At 36.4% G+C, this 14,407-nt stretch overlaps 2 protein-coding genes across 3 annotated transcripts; one reads left to right on the top strand and one right to left on the bottom strand.

Moving 5' to 3' along the window:
* The first annotated feature begins 7,501 nt into the window (after positions 1-7,501).
* Positions 7,502-10,230, top strand: LOC107644557 (Octicosapeptide/Phox/Bem1p family protein). The gene is made up of 2 exons (XM_016348442.3): positions 7,502-8,269; positions 9,115-10,230. The coding sequence occupies exons 1-2, from the start codon at positions 7,605-7,607 to the stop codon at positions 9,923-9,925; spliced, it is 1,476 nt and encodes a 491-aa protein (XP_016203928.1). The 5' UTR covers positions 7,502-7,604; the 3' UTR covers positions 9,926-10,230.
* A 616-nt stretch (positions 10,231-10,846) lies between these two features.
* Positions 10,847-13,437, bottom strand: LOC107644556 (protein PLASTID MOVEMENT IMPAIRED 2-like). 2 transcript variants are annotated; one of them, XM_016348440.3, is made up of 3 exons: positions 13,352-13,437; positions 13,173-13,233; positions 10,847-13,072 (listed from the first exon to the last, which is right to left on the bottom strand). In XM_016348440.3, exons 2-3 carry the CDS (start codon positions 13,191-13,193, stop codon positions 11,309-11,311), a joined length of 1,785 nt encoding a protein of 594 aa, XP_016203926.1. In that variant the 5' UTR covers positions 13,194-13,233; positions 13,352-13,437; the 3' UTR covers positions 10,847-11,308. The 2 variants fall into 2 exon arrangements, with proteins under 2 accessions (XP_016203926.1, XP_020958707.1); XM_021103048.2 differs by lacking the exon at positions 13,352-13,437 and having other exon boundaries at positions 13,173-13,318.
* Between the last annotated feature and the right edge of the window lie 970 nt (positions 13,438-14,407).

Below are 14,407 nucleotides of genomic sequence, written 5' to 3'. Positions count from 1 at the left end.
GACGGTGGAGGAACGGCGGTGATGCAGGCAGCGACGCCTCCCTCTCTCACTCGCAAGCTCTCACTCTCCTCTTCGCGATATCGCTGGCGATGAAGAGGCGCGAGCTCTCTCTCCTTCTGACGCAGATCCCTTCGCGCATGGCACGGATGGCAGTAATGGCGGCTTCTCCCTCTTAGTGCGATATGACGGCGGCTGCAGGGATGGCAGCAACTAGGGGTGTGCATGGGCCGGGTGAAACCGGGTTTGATGTGACATAGACCCGACCCGAAATATATACCGGGCCTATTTATTATACTCGAACCCGGCCCTAGACCCTATGAAACCTATACACTTTCGGGCCACGATTATACCGGGTAAAAACCGGATGAAAACCGGACCGTTAACGTTACATAACCTTGATACCTTCTTATAGGCTAGCATGTGAAAATATCCAAATTTTCAAGACTCCAACCATTATTTGACATGGTAAAATTCACTTAGAAAAATATAACAAGAACCAACTCTTCTCTGAAATTAAAGCATAACCATAATCAATACTAATATTGTCTAATAACACCAAATATTTAAATCAATACAAATAACACAATATTATGCATTAGTCTAAAATCTTATGCATTTTAAACATAAAACATTAACTTATAGTCTTATAATAACTAATAATACAAAATATTAAAGTTTACAATACTTAAATTTCACATAAGAATAGCCATCATCCATCACTAATAACACAAAATATTAACTGTGTATGATGACCGGGCCACCGGGCCGAGTTCGGGTGACCCGAGTTATGGCCCGGACTCGACCCGAAACAATGGCCGCGTCTATTTTTGATACCCTTACCCGGCCCTAAACCTGGTGAAATCACACTAAATTAGCCCCTAAAGTGTTCGGGACCAGGCCGGGTCTTCGGGTCGGGCTGGGCCATGCACACCCCTAGCAGCGACGCGTGTTTTGACGGCGAGCTTCAGGCCGTGGCACAGTGTGGTGGCGGCGTAGGTTCCTCGCCGGCGCTGCTTCTTCTCCGATTCTCTCTCTTCTTTCTCCCTTTTTTTTCTTCGGTCACTCTCTCCCTGTGTTTCTTTCTTTCTTCCTCTTCTTTTGTTTCCTGAAGTAGCTAGGTGTTAGATTTGGGAAAGAGAATGGCGGTGGGGTAGAGGGTTAGGGTTGAGTTTGGATAATTTAGGTCATTTTAATAAAATTAGGGGTAATAGAGTATTAATTAAAAATCTATTTTAATTCCTTAAAATTATTTTAAAAATATTATTTAATTATCAATTTGCTAATTGACTTTTAATTCAAGTATTCTAATTTAAAATTAGAGATAATATAATTTTTTTTCTTTGTTTATAAAATTAAAATATTAAATTCTAAAATCTCAATTATTTAAACTGAATCATGTAAAATTCTTATTCTTTTAAAACTATTAAGATTTATAATTTAAATATAGAAAATTATTCAATTATAAAATTAAGTAAAATTTTTAATTTAATTATCAAAACTTGATTTAATTATTTTTAATAAAATAATTTCTAAAAATGAAGTCTTTAATGAATAAATAAATTGAAATTAGCTCGTAATAAAATTTTTTGAAATTTTTAGATCTTACACATATTGCAGACCACCTACAATAGACTTGTACAGGGATGGATTGCTGAATGAACCATCCCCAAAGGCATACAACTTCAGTGATGAAGTCATGGGGTCGGGCACAGGTTTTGCATTGCTTATTTCAGCTCTTTGCAGAAGATTCTTGATGTACTTTTTCTACTTGAGGGTGATTAATCCACTTGGAGTTTTGGCTACTTCAATGCCAAGAAAATAGTGCATCTCACCCAGCTTTTTCAGGGAGAAGGTGCTGTAAAGTTGATGCACGAGTTCCTTGATTTCATTTTTTGAATCGCTAGTGACGAGGATATCGCCTACGTACACCAGAATGTATATGGATGAGGAAGTGGTAAATCTTGTGAATAAAGAAATGTCGGATTGAGTGCTTGTGAAGCTAAACTTTTAAAGGGCAGAGCTGAGTTTTGTGAACTAAGCTCGAGGAGCTTTCTTGAGGCCATAGATGGACCTTTGAAGTTTGCAGACCTGATGAGGGTTTGAATATGTAAAGCCTTCTGGCTATTGAATGTACACAGTTTCATGAAGATTCCCATTGAGGAATACATTGTTGAAGTCGAATTGATAGATCTTCCAACCTTTTATAAGAGCCACACTGATCATAACTCAAAAACTGATGCTGGCCTAATCACAGGACTGAAGATCTAATCATAGTCAATCCCTTATTTTTGGTAAAAGCCCTTGGCTACAACGCGTGCCTTGTACTTCTGAACTGTGCCATCAGGGTTCTTCTTTACCCTGAACACCCACCTATAACCGATAGGCTCAGAGTGCAGAGGGGGGTCAACCAGTTGCCAAGTGTAATTTTTTTTATTAAGGATGAGTATTCCTCCTTCGTAGCCTCTTTCCAGTGAGGAGTAGCAAGAGCCTCAGCAATTGATTTTGGTGTGTTGCAGATAGGAACTTAATCCAGAACTCACTTCAATAGTGACTTGAATATTCCACTTTTGCTTCTGGTCTGCATGGGATGCCTGTTTTGAGGAGCAGGTGTAGTTCTGCCAGGCTGAAAAGGTGAGAGCGGGGGTGCAGCAGTAGATGTAGTAGCACTGAAAGGCTGAGTATTTGGCCTAATTACAACCTGAAAACGAACAATTTCAATGGAATCTGCAACAATAGTGTCAGTTCTTGTTTTAGCAACAACAAGTGAAGAAGATAATGACATAGATACAGTATTGATATTAGTGGGAGGTGTATTATGCATGTCTATGCAATAAGGGTGAAAGATATAGGTAGCAGAAGGTGCAGTGGTTGGTTGGGTTGTTTTTGGTTGTTAAAGAGTGTTGGAAAGGAAAATTCTTGCTCACAAAAGACAACATTCCTTGTGATGTATACTTTGCCTGAAGGAGACATGCATTTGTAGCCCTTATGATCAGAGTAATAACCTAAGAGGATGCATTTTGTGGAGTGGTGGTTGAATTTGTGTTTACTATAGGGTCTGAGCCAGGGATAACACAAGCAGCCGAAAGGTTTCGATGCAGCATAGTTGGGTGTGGTGTTGAAAAGGACCTCTAGTGGGGAGTCTGTTAATTAGATAGGTTGAGGTTAGTACTGCTTCATCCCAAAAGGAGAGAGGTAAGGAGGCTTGGAAAAGAAGGGTGAGAGAGGTTTCTATTAGGTGCCTGTGTTTTCTTTCAACACATTCGTTTTGCTGATGTGTGTGTGGACAAGTGAGTCTGTGAGTGATGCCTTGGTCCTTGAGGTATTGTTTGAAGGTGTTGGAGAGATATTCTCCCCCATTATCTGTTTGGAGAGCTTTCATTTTGAGGCCAATTCTGTTTTCTATCATGGCTTTGTATTGAATAAAGGCTTGAAAGTTCTGGTTTTTGGTCTTAAGCAGGTAAGTGCAAGTGTACCTACTGTATGCATCAATGAAGCATGCATAGTACCTGAAGCCTGATTTACTATGCCGGGAGAAGGGCTCCAGAGATAAGAGAATATCAATTCTAAAGGCTGTGAGTATTTGGTTTGGGAGGGAGAAAAAGACAATTGGTTAAGTTTGCTGGTGAGGCAAGGATCACAGGGACTATTGGTGTTGGTAGTTTGAGTGAAAGTGATGTTTTAGTTTTTGAATATGGTTTTGGTGATGTGGAGAGAAGGGTGGCCAAGTCTCTTGTGCCAAAGGTCAACAGGCACTGTGGCATTGGATTTAAGGACTGAGACAGTTGGTAAGATGCTACTAGTTTCAGAGGTTCTAGGTGTAGTTGGTTGACTGGTGTGGGAGTGGTTTGTGTTAGGGTTAGTGTGAAAATTGGTGGTGATGTCAGCTGTGGCATTTGTAAGAAGGGAAAGGGATCTGTTTTGAGTGGTAAGACCAGAAGGTGCACCCAAATAGGCAGAAGAGGGGTTAGAGTGCATAGAATTAGGATGCAAATTTTTACAAGAGTCACCAACTGTACTGCACTTGTTACTGCCATTATTTGCTTGCAAATTTACACATGAATCACCAGGAGTACAACACGTATTAGCAGCAGCTTTAGATTGCAAATTTACACAGGAATCATCACAGAAACCATCAATTGCAGAAGAATCATCAATTACATTGTACTTATTGCTGACAATTTTGGCATGCAGAGTTACACAAGAATTACTAATTGTAGAATCAATATCACTAATTGTAGAGTCAACAGTTGTAGATTCATGAAGGAAACTGCATATACTGTTGCTCCTATTGCTACTTTTCTTTTCTTTGTTTTGACTACCTATAACTCTTTTATTTTGTGCTTTGTTTTCTGTTCTTGCAATGTTTTCACATGCTTTCTTTTTCCGCCCAGCATCAAGCTTTTGAGCTTTATTAGAGTTCTATAGTGGTCTTGATATCTGTATATCATCAAACCTATATAGAGCATTGCTAAGCCTGCCTTGGAGAAGAGTCTTCTTGGATTTCTAACATTTCACAGCACATAAATGAGGCCAGAATTCAAAGAACACTTTGTTGTCTAATGCAAACTTTGAGACATTTACTATATTCTTGGAGATAGTAGATACATGAAGCAAATTCTGAAGTTTGAAAAAGGTTCTAGACATAGATGCATGCATGATAGACCTCCCAATATTAGCAGTATTCATACCTTTGCCATTACCTCCAAACATTTGCTCAGGACCTGCATATTCAGAACTGTTGATCAAGTTCATCTGATCAAAGGTAATGTGGTGGAATGCTCCCGAGTCTGGATACCACCCCTGGTCAGCATAGGTATTGGTGGCGAGTAAGGCTTGAGGAGCGAGTCAGGCTTGAGGAGGCCCCTGGTTGGTGTTGCTTGAGTGCTGAGTTGGTTGAAATGAAGGTTGAGAGTGCTGAGCCTGCTGGTGGAAGCCAAGATTAGGTGGAGGAGGACCATTGTTAACATTTTACAGTTGGAAATTTTGGTAGTTTTGGTTGAACCTATGAAAGCACTCGCACACGGTGTGACCAACTCTGTCACATAATTGACATTGAGGTCTATTCCCTTGCCATCATGACCTTCCTCCTTGAAAGCCTCTTCCTCTTCTTCTTCTGCCAGGTTGTCCTCTGCCGTAATTGCTGTAGTTTTGATAGGACTTCTCTGGTGAAGACTCGTTTCTAATTTTGCTTGTGTCTGGTTCCTTGTGAGCCAGGTTTGCATGAACTAGTGTTAGATCAGTCTTTCTAAACCTCTCATTTATTTCTTCTTTCGAAAGAAGTTGGGACTCAAATTCAGTAACAATTATATGATCTATCTTTGAGTTCATCATGGTTATGAAGGCATTGAATCTTCATCCAAACCCTGTAAAGCAGCTTCGATGTGCACCTCATTTGACAGTGGAGCTCCAAGAACAGATAAGGAGTTTGCTACCTTATTGATCTTGAAAATGTATTCAATTGCAGATGCACCTTGTTTCTTGATCATCATTACTTGAGCCTTTAGCATACGTATATTCAATTTGAGTCTGGCTGCAAAATACTCATCCAATGCTTTCCAGATTTTGTGTGCATATTCAAACTCTACAACCTTGTTGACAAAAGCTTCGATCATGGCAGAAAGCATCCTAGCTACCAAACATTCATCGTGTTGTTCCCACTCTTCAAATTCAGGTGACACTTTTTCGGCAATTTTGTCTTGATCCGAATTGAATCTTCTTGGAATTGATAGAGCAGTCATGTGACTCTGAAGTTTGTTGGCCTTGACGCACGCGAGCGCTTGTCGCTTCCAAGCCTTGAAGTTGTCTTCATCCAACTTGATCGTTGCTGGAAAATTTGCTATAGACACTATTGAAGCTGCTGATTGCAGCTGTGGAGCTCTACTTTATTGATTCTGCAAAGCGAAAGAGACTAAGTGTTTCATAAATCTGAACCGCAAGTTCTGATACCATGTGAGGTATCAGTAGCTCAATGAAAAAAGAAAATCAAAGTGCAGTGGAATGAACAGAGAGAGAGGGGAGAGAAAAGTGAGGAAGAGAAAAAAATTATATTGTTCAGCATTGTTAATTGAAAAACAAAAAACAAACTTACAAATGTTGAAAGGAATAATAAAAGATTACAATACTGGTGTGTGTATATATATATAGAAACTAAGTGATGTGTGAAGAGTGTGAAGATACAAGTTGCTTAAGAATTTTAATTGACTAAAAGTGAACTAGCATAACTAACCAAAACATAACTAACTTTCACTTTAAAAAAGATTCTAGAGGTGTCCGCTAACATAATTATCTAATATTTTTATATTATTAATATAAAAAATAATTGTTTTTATTAATATAATTATATAATTAAATATACTTATAAAATTATTTTACATAAAAAATATATTAAAATTAAATTCTTATTTATATTGTATCAGTTGCATGAGGCACGAATAAACAACTATTTCATAAAGTAAAAACATGCATACACTATACAAGGAGACTTTGAGTAACTTTAATAATTAATTTTAAATTAAATGTTAAAATATTCTATGGCTAAAATTTGAGAACTTGTCAAATCATGCAGTAACAAGATCACGTCAAAAAAGGTATCTACAAGGATACTCTAGTACTTAGGTTAGCTTTTGTATGTTCTGTGAAAATGTAAATTAGATTAGATAGATTTACTTTCTTCAGTTTTCTCATTTCCTTCTTAAGTTTGTCACTACTTCTTTATGAAGAGTCTTAGACTTAGTCGAGAACGAAATTGTCCACGTATGTTAAAATATTGTCCTAGGTGATATTCAAAATTCAACAAATATTTAACTAAAATTAATCTATTTTATTATTATTATTGCAAAAAGAAAAAATAAAGAGGCAGCCAGATCCAGAGATCCTAGGTAGCTGTTGCTGAAACAAGCTAAGCAAACCTCGTATCGTACGTATGTCAAACAGTAATGCTAACGTTAACGTCAAACCTCAATTTAGTGACCGAAAGTCCTTTTATCTTTATTAAATCCCACTTTCAATTAATAATTCATCAACAATAATTTATATTTATACTTATAAAAAATTAAATATATAATTTATATTTATATTATTATAATTTATATGTATAAATTAACATTAAAAGTAATTTAGTATTTATATTGAATAAATATTGACAAAATTAATAAAAAATACTAAATATCTGTTTAGATGGTATTAAATTGATAAAAAAAATATATTTTTTTAATTTTTTAACATATTTAATAAATTTTAATAGTAAAAATAACACTAAAAAAATAAAAAATCTCTTTTAAAAAGTTAAAAATCCATATATATTTAAAAAAAATTCTTAAAAAAATAATTATTACATAATAAAAAATAAAATACTTTTATATTATTATATTCAAATATAATTAATAAATAAAAAAATTTTATATAAAATATCTAAATATAAAATTAATTTTATTTTTTCTAAAAAAAAATCTCGATTTTTTTTAGACTCATCCAAACAAATTCTAAACCCGATTTCCTGAAAAGATAATACTGAAAATAAAAAAGTCTCCTCGCTTAGCTTCGTTTACTTTCCTTTCCCTTTCTTTTTCCAAAGCTTCACTTCCCACGGAAAAGCGCGAAAATCAATGGACCCACCACCGCCACCGGCAGCCACGTCATCCAACGGCGCCAACAAGCTCCGCCTCATGTGCAGTCACGGCGGTCATTTCCTCCCCCGTCCACGCACCAACACTCTCTTCTACGCCGGCGGCGAGACACGCATCGTCTCCTTCCATCGCCACAACCTCGCCACTATTTCCTCCTTCACTTCTCACATCTCCGCCACACTCTCCGTCGCGCCTCCGTTCAACATCAAGTACCACCTCCCACCTCACCTCCACCTCGACTCACTCATCTCTCTCTCTTCCGACGACGACCTCGCCGTACTCCTCGACGAGAACCGCCGCCTCAACTCCACTCCCTACCGCATCAGATTGTTCCTCTTCTTCTTCCACTCTTCTCCGCGTTCCGCCGCTGCAATTCGGCACCCGAAGACGGAGGCGTGGTTCTTCGACGCGCTTAAGAGTGCTAAGATTATGGAGCGTGATGCTCACGTGACCAGTCAGGAGTTTTGTTCCTCTGCGGCCGAGTCTATGGTTTTGGATACAACCTCATCTTTTGGCTCCACTTCTTCTTCAACTTCGTCGACGAATTTGCCTCCGTTGAGGGCTCAGGCTGATGAGAACAACAACAACGACGTCGTTTTGAAGGATAGCAAAGGGAAGTTGAATTCTTCGGATTCAATCTCGTGGTACTTACTTGTGCTCTTTTCTCTTCTTTTTTACTTTTGTTGCCTATGTTGTGTTTGTTATTTTGCCACTGCCAGTAAATTTAATAAATCAATTCATTTAACTCTGATTATTCAAGGTGAAGAATTTTTTAATAACTTATTAAAGCTAAGCTTAGGAATTCATAATTGGCGGTTGAACTGAAGATTGGAGTTCAATTATCATATGTCTTGAACTGATTATATGATATTGAGCTGAGGTTGAGCTCTGCCAGTTTGGGTTCACTTCCATCCATAGATGCAAGTTTGATTAGTAGTTCTTTTAGGTCCGGCTTGCTATTTTTTTTTCTTTTTTTTTTTTTTTTTTGTGACGGAAATGCAGAGATATGAACAGACACATGCCTATTTAGGGGAAACTGATACGAAAACAAGCAAAATGCCAAATTGCCAACTGTTTTGAGACAAAACTTACCCAAGTTTTTGTTCACCAAAAAATTGGAGACAATAGGATATGGACGAGACATAACTTTTTTGTGGTGTCTGTCTTTTGTCCGTGTTTCCTACACTGAGATACTTACAAAATATAGCCTTAGTCTACATTCTCAGTTGTTGCTTCTGAGTATTTTTGTATTGTTAACATTATTTCTTGGAATTTGATGTTATTTAATGGTGACAGTTACTTCACTTACTTGAGCTCAAAGTAGTGAGAACACCCATCCCTTCCATTCAAATTTTGAAAGTGTTAAGCTATCATGGCAAAAATTATGGCAATGGCTTGCTGGCAATTTAGTATGTTCTGTTGCAGCTGAATGCCCTTGTTTATACTCACACTCAGTTTTGGTAACTGGTAGTGTTTTATTTTGTTTCAGTGATAATACTGTTTCATCTAGTGTTATGTCCCACCAGCTAAATATATCTTACGAAGACCCTGCGGTTTATCATATTTCGGAGGCAAGAACCAATGCTGAATCCATTGAAGCTGAAAACAAATTCGCTTACATTTCCTCTGGGGTCATGGCGAATAACATGAATATGGATCTCGGGTATGCCTCATTTCCACAGTATAATCAAGTGGGGAGTCCACATTTGCAGTTTGTACAAGCTCCTCAGCAAATTCTACCAATCCACCCAAGTGGCCTGTTACCACTACCATCATGCCAACCCATGTACCAGCAACCGCAGCCATTGCAGAATATGGTTTACTATCCTAATCAATCGTGTGCTGTATACCTTGTGCCTATTGGAAACATCGCTCCCAATGGTTTTCCTATAGCTGCTTCTGGCAAAGCTTCATTGAATCTGAATCCGGATCCTCCCTTAATGAATGTTCATGTAGCTTACAAACCTATGGGGGAAGCCAGGTCTCCTTTTGGCCATGATTTTGCCCCACCAGATTACTTAACAGACAATGCAATGACTGCATCTTCTACTCATGTAACTCAGCAACAAGACATGGATATTTATTCATTTTATCATCAATCTCCAAACGTATCTATCAATTCTGGGGAATCTCCCGAGTTTGAAAATGAACTTGATGATGGCCTTGCTCGTGATCAGATATACAAATCCCAGCCCCCTCCTCCGAAATACCCAACCATGTCAAAAGCTACAACAAACTTGTTATCTGAGGCTCTTGCTAAATTGCATGTGGATAACCTGAAGCAGCAGACAGAACAGTAGTTTTTACCATGTGCAAGATACAGTTTTGGTAGAAGTTCTACAGTGACTTTGAATGTTTCTTTTCTGTTTCTCATAATGTACTGGTATGTCTTGTTTTATCTTCACCCTCTGAGTGTTTTTATAGGTTGAGCTTTTCCTGTTACCCTCTTTTTTTTTTTTTTTTTTTTTTTTTTTTTTTTTTTTTTTTTTTTTTTTTTACTTTTTTCATATGAATATTTCTTTGATACTTGAATGTTTACTAATTCTCATGTTTGATATGTAAACCATCCATAATGTCAAATCCTATAGAAGATTTTCATATAAAAGAAGACATTTTCTTTAGATTAACTTAGCAACGTAGGGTGTTTCACATATTCAGAGATCAATTTTTAGTTGCAGCTTTGTTTAATGTTCGAACTCCACTAATGAATTAAGTGCAGAAACACATTACAACCGGTGTAATTAATAAATATTTTTATATTATAACCGCTTATAATAATTCCATTGAGTTGATAATCTTTGAATCTTTGCTGATTCGATTTTCTGTCATTTTGCCATACCTTTCCCTTTCATTGTTCCTCAGCATTTCTGGATAACCCTCCTTAGGATAATGATAACAACATTTAAAATGAATTAATTATAAATAAATAAAGTTGGCTTTCAGCTACCAGTATAACTTTTTATGAATTTGTCAGCGGTTCGTTTATAAATCCTAAACTATGGTTTGTAGGTTTTCAAATAGTGGACTTATTCAAACTATACCAGTTATCATAATTTTATAGTTAATTTCAGTTGTCATTTATAGGGTTCGCTGCTTACTCAAATTATATTATATACTAGTAGTATGATTAACATACAACAATTGTATAAGAAGTAATTCATTCTTAACAACACCACACATGCTTGATGCACCAACATATTTGTACAAATTCTCAAAAAATAAATCAAGATATTTGATAGCACTATTCTTTATCCTTGTGTAGAATCACTCTTCTTTACAAAGTCTAGATGAGCAGTCTAGCATAGTGCAATAAGACTAGTTGCCCCATTGTTTTTATTATTGTTAATGAGGAAAAGCAAGGCTTTAAATTAAGTGTAGTTTGGATTATATACTATCATAAACATATCAAAGATGAAAAATAACAAGAGTGATAAGCTCTGTAATGATTTAAACGACATTAAGGCTATCTTTAATAAGTGTCTCAAGACAAAGATTCAGAAACAGGAGACAAAGATAATAGAGAAAAGTTGTGTCTCTATTACTGTCTCCGAACAAATTTTGTTTCAAGACAATGAAATTTTGCTTAATTTTGTATTTGTCTCTTTTCTTTTTCTCTAAGCATTCTGTGTTGTTGTTTTGACACTAGGGCTTTACCTTCTCAATGCTGTTATATTGAAGCAGTGTTACTGTGATGAATTCCTATTGCTCCTCTTGTTCTTCTTCCCTCTGAAAAACTTGGTCAAGTTTGGGATCACCTTCTTCTTCTTTTTGATGGTGAAAGGACTCACACGAGTTGCCGGTGAAGCAGACTTCTGAAATTTGGATCCCCTTGCAGGAGTCACACTGCCATTGGATTTGTTGCTCTTTTGAGACAATGATCTCTGCATCTGCAAGTCACTTGATGCATTATTTTTGCCTTTTCTTGGCCAATTCTCTAACTCTTCCCTACCTACTTTCTTTGTAACCAGCCTTTCTTTGTTATAGTCTTCTACTTTTGTCTCTTTGATTACAGTCTCAGCTATTTTAGCTCTTATCAGTATCTCTTTCTCACTAGCCTTGACAGCTTCAGTCCATGCCTTTGCTGCTGCAACCTTTTTGTCTGCGATTTTTTCAGCCTCGGCCGCACGATTAGTTAAATACTCGTATTCGAACTTTGAGATTGTGATCGACGATCTGTTCTGTGTAGCTAATCCTCTGTCTCTCATTGCATTCTCTGTGAGGGCTTCCAGCTTCTCTAAGGCTAAACTTTCGGATAATTTGATTGCTTCAAGCTCCTTCATGATGTGTTTCAACCTTTCCTCAGCCATGTCTTTCTCAAACTCAGATCTTTCTATCTCTGCTTTAGTTTTTGTAACCTCTTGATAAACAAGCTCTTTTTCTTTTTCTGCTGTCTCTATTTCTGCATTAAGCTTATTCAAAGAATGTTGTAAACTAGTTACTATTGATTTGTCCTTTTCCTCTGCTGCAATCAAACCTTCTAGTTTAGATTTTGCTCTCAAAATCTTGGAATTGAGATTTTGAACTTTTGTACCAGATTTTGATTCCTCCTTTAAGCCAACTGTCTCAGCACTCACTTGCTTCATCTCATTTCTTATCACATCCATAGATGCCATAAACTGGAAACCTTCTTCCCTTATTAAAGCTAAATCTTTCTTTGCTACCTCTACTTCTTCTTCTAGAGTCTCTAGCGGAGGAGACTCGCTTAATTCCTCCCATTTACCCGAAGCTCCTTCGATGTGTTCAGTGCTCTCATGTCTTCGAACCCTTTTATCCATTTCTTTGGCATGCTTCAGTTCGTTCTGCAAGACACCAACATCAGACAATGTCATAGCTAATTTCATTTCATGCTCTTTCGACTTATTTATCTCTTCAATACCCTCCTTCAACTTCTTTCTTAACTTTTCCAGTTCGAATAAAATCTCCTTGGCTTCCTTTTCTCTCCGAGCTTTGATGTCTTCCACTTCTTTTAAAGCATCAATCCTGGCCAATTCAACCAGCACTTGTTCTTCATTGGCTTCCTCAATCTCCTTCCTCAGCAATTCCACTGTTCTTGATCCGTGCATCACACTCGATAGGGATGCTTCCATTTCCATCTCAGCTTGTGATTTCTCTTTCAAAACAGCATCCACATCAAGCTTGAGCTGGAACAACTGGTGTTTAGCATATTCCAATTCTCTCATCACTTGTGAGTATTCATGGTTGTGGCTATTATCCTTCCTTTTTGCCTTGTGCAACTTCAATTCTAGTGATGCTCTTTCTTGCTTATGTGCCTTCACCTTGTAGCTAGATTTCTCAATCATAGAAGAAAGATCTTTCACTGTCTTCTTTGCAGTAGAAAGCTCATACTCTGCTTCAGCTTTCGCAGAATCCGCAGCCCGTCTTCTCTCTTTGTACCAACCAGCATCTCTTCTTGCTCTTTGAAGCTCTCTTGATGTTGAAGCGTACTTCTGAAGCAAAGAACATGCAAGAATAAACACACAAAAAATCTAATAAATTCATAAATTGCTTATAGTAAAACTATATATGAAGATTGAAGCGAAAACATACCGAAGATGATAAACAATCCATGTAGCTTTTCTTCAATGAAAGACTATTGAAATCTGCAATCCTACCAGGTAGCCAAAAAATGAAATTGTAACAAGGTTAACTAACTAGGTTACTTATTGAGACACTCAAGCAATGATTATAGGAAAACAGCATAAAGGGTAGCAAAATAAATGCCTTACCAGTCTGATAATGTTTATCCCAAGAAACAATGTTGGTGTTGGTGGTGAAAGTTTTTGTGGTTGAGAAATGTAAACAAAGCTCAAATGGCACAAATTAAAACAATAATAATAAATTATGCAACAGCAATAGCGACAGACTGATCAGGTGACTGGCTATTGTTGGACACATACGTCGTTGCTCATGTCCTAAACTATTCTTTTGGATCTTTCGTAATGTTTAATTTTCTGTCTTCTTTCAATAATATTCTTTTTCATTGCAATCAAGTATCAAAACTCTTGTCCTGGAATTTTCCGTTATTTTTTCTTTTTCATTGGACCCCATCAATTTTCGTTTTCTTTGGTCCACTAAATTTTGATCTTCTTAGTTTCATTAATTATTTATACTTTTACATAATTACATCGAGTGATACCGAAATTAATAATTTTTAGTAGAACATGATTTTAGTTTGTAACGAATTTTCATTACTAAATTTTGATTTTTTTTCCTTTAGTTTTTATATCAGATTGTCATATTAACGGATACAAATTTAGTTAAATCAATCTTTATTATTTAAAAAAAAAAAGTTTCTATTTATTTTTTAAATTTTTAAATCAATCCCCCTACAAAAATGAGCTATATTAGTTTTTAAATTAAAAATTTGACATGTGTGGACTAATTTGTTAATAAAATAAAATATTAAAAATTATTTTGGTGTTTTATAATTTATCAAAAACTAAAATGTCATACTAAACGTTTTTTGAAAAAATAATATAGGTATTACTCTAATTTATAATTTAAATATATATTCAATTCTACATCACTTATTTAACGTGTTCAATAGCTATATTTCAATTATTTTATGGTGGAAACTGATTTTATGTGAAGTTAATAGATGAGAGTCGTTAGATGAAAATTTAGTTAAATCAGTTAAATCATTTAACGGCTCTCTCAGCTATCAACTTCACGTAAAGTCGACTGTACCTGAGTTTCCGCCTTATTTTATTAGTAAAACATATTTCAATTCGGTATAAGATAACTACTAACTACAACGTGATAGTTAAGAACTATCAATGGTT

This window comes from Arachis ipaensis, chromosome B5 (genome assembly GCF_059453495.1).
Source record: "Arachis ipaensis isolate K30076 ecotype BB chromosome B5, ASM5945349v1, whole genome shotgun sequence".
Lineage (NCBI taxonomy): Eukaryota > Viridiplantae > Streptophyta > Magnoliopsida > Fabales > Fabaceae > Arachis > Arachis ipaensis.
This window is presented reverse-complemented; position numbering and strand designations above follow the sequence as displayed.

Coding starts and splice junctions, on each gene's coding strand:
- LOC107644557 (XM_016348442.3), top strand. CDS start 7,605: ATGGACCCACCACCGCCACCGGCAGCCACGTCATCCAACGGCGCCAAC. Junction 8,270..9,114: donor TCTTCGGATTCAATCTCGTG/GTACTTACTTGT, acceptor ATTTTGTTTCAG/TGATAATACTGTTTCATCTA.
- LOC107644556 (XM_016348440.3), bottom strand. CDS start 13,193: ATGGATTGTTTATCATCTTCG. Junction 13,073..13,172: donor TGGATTGTTTATCATCTTCG/GTATGTTTTCGC, acceptor TCTTTGCTTCAG/AAGTACGCTTCAACATCAAG.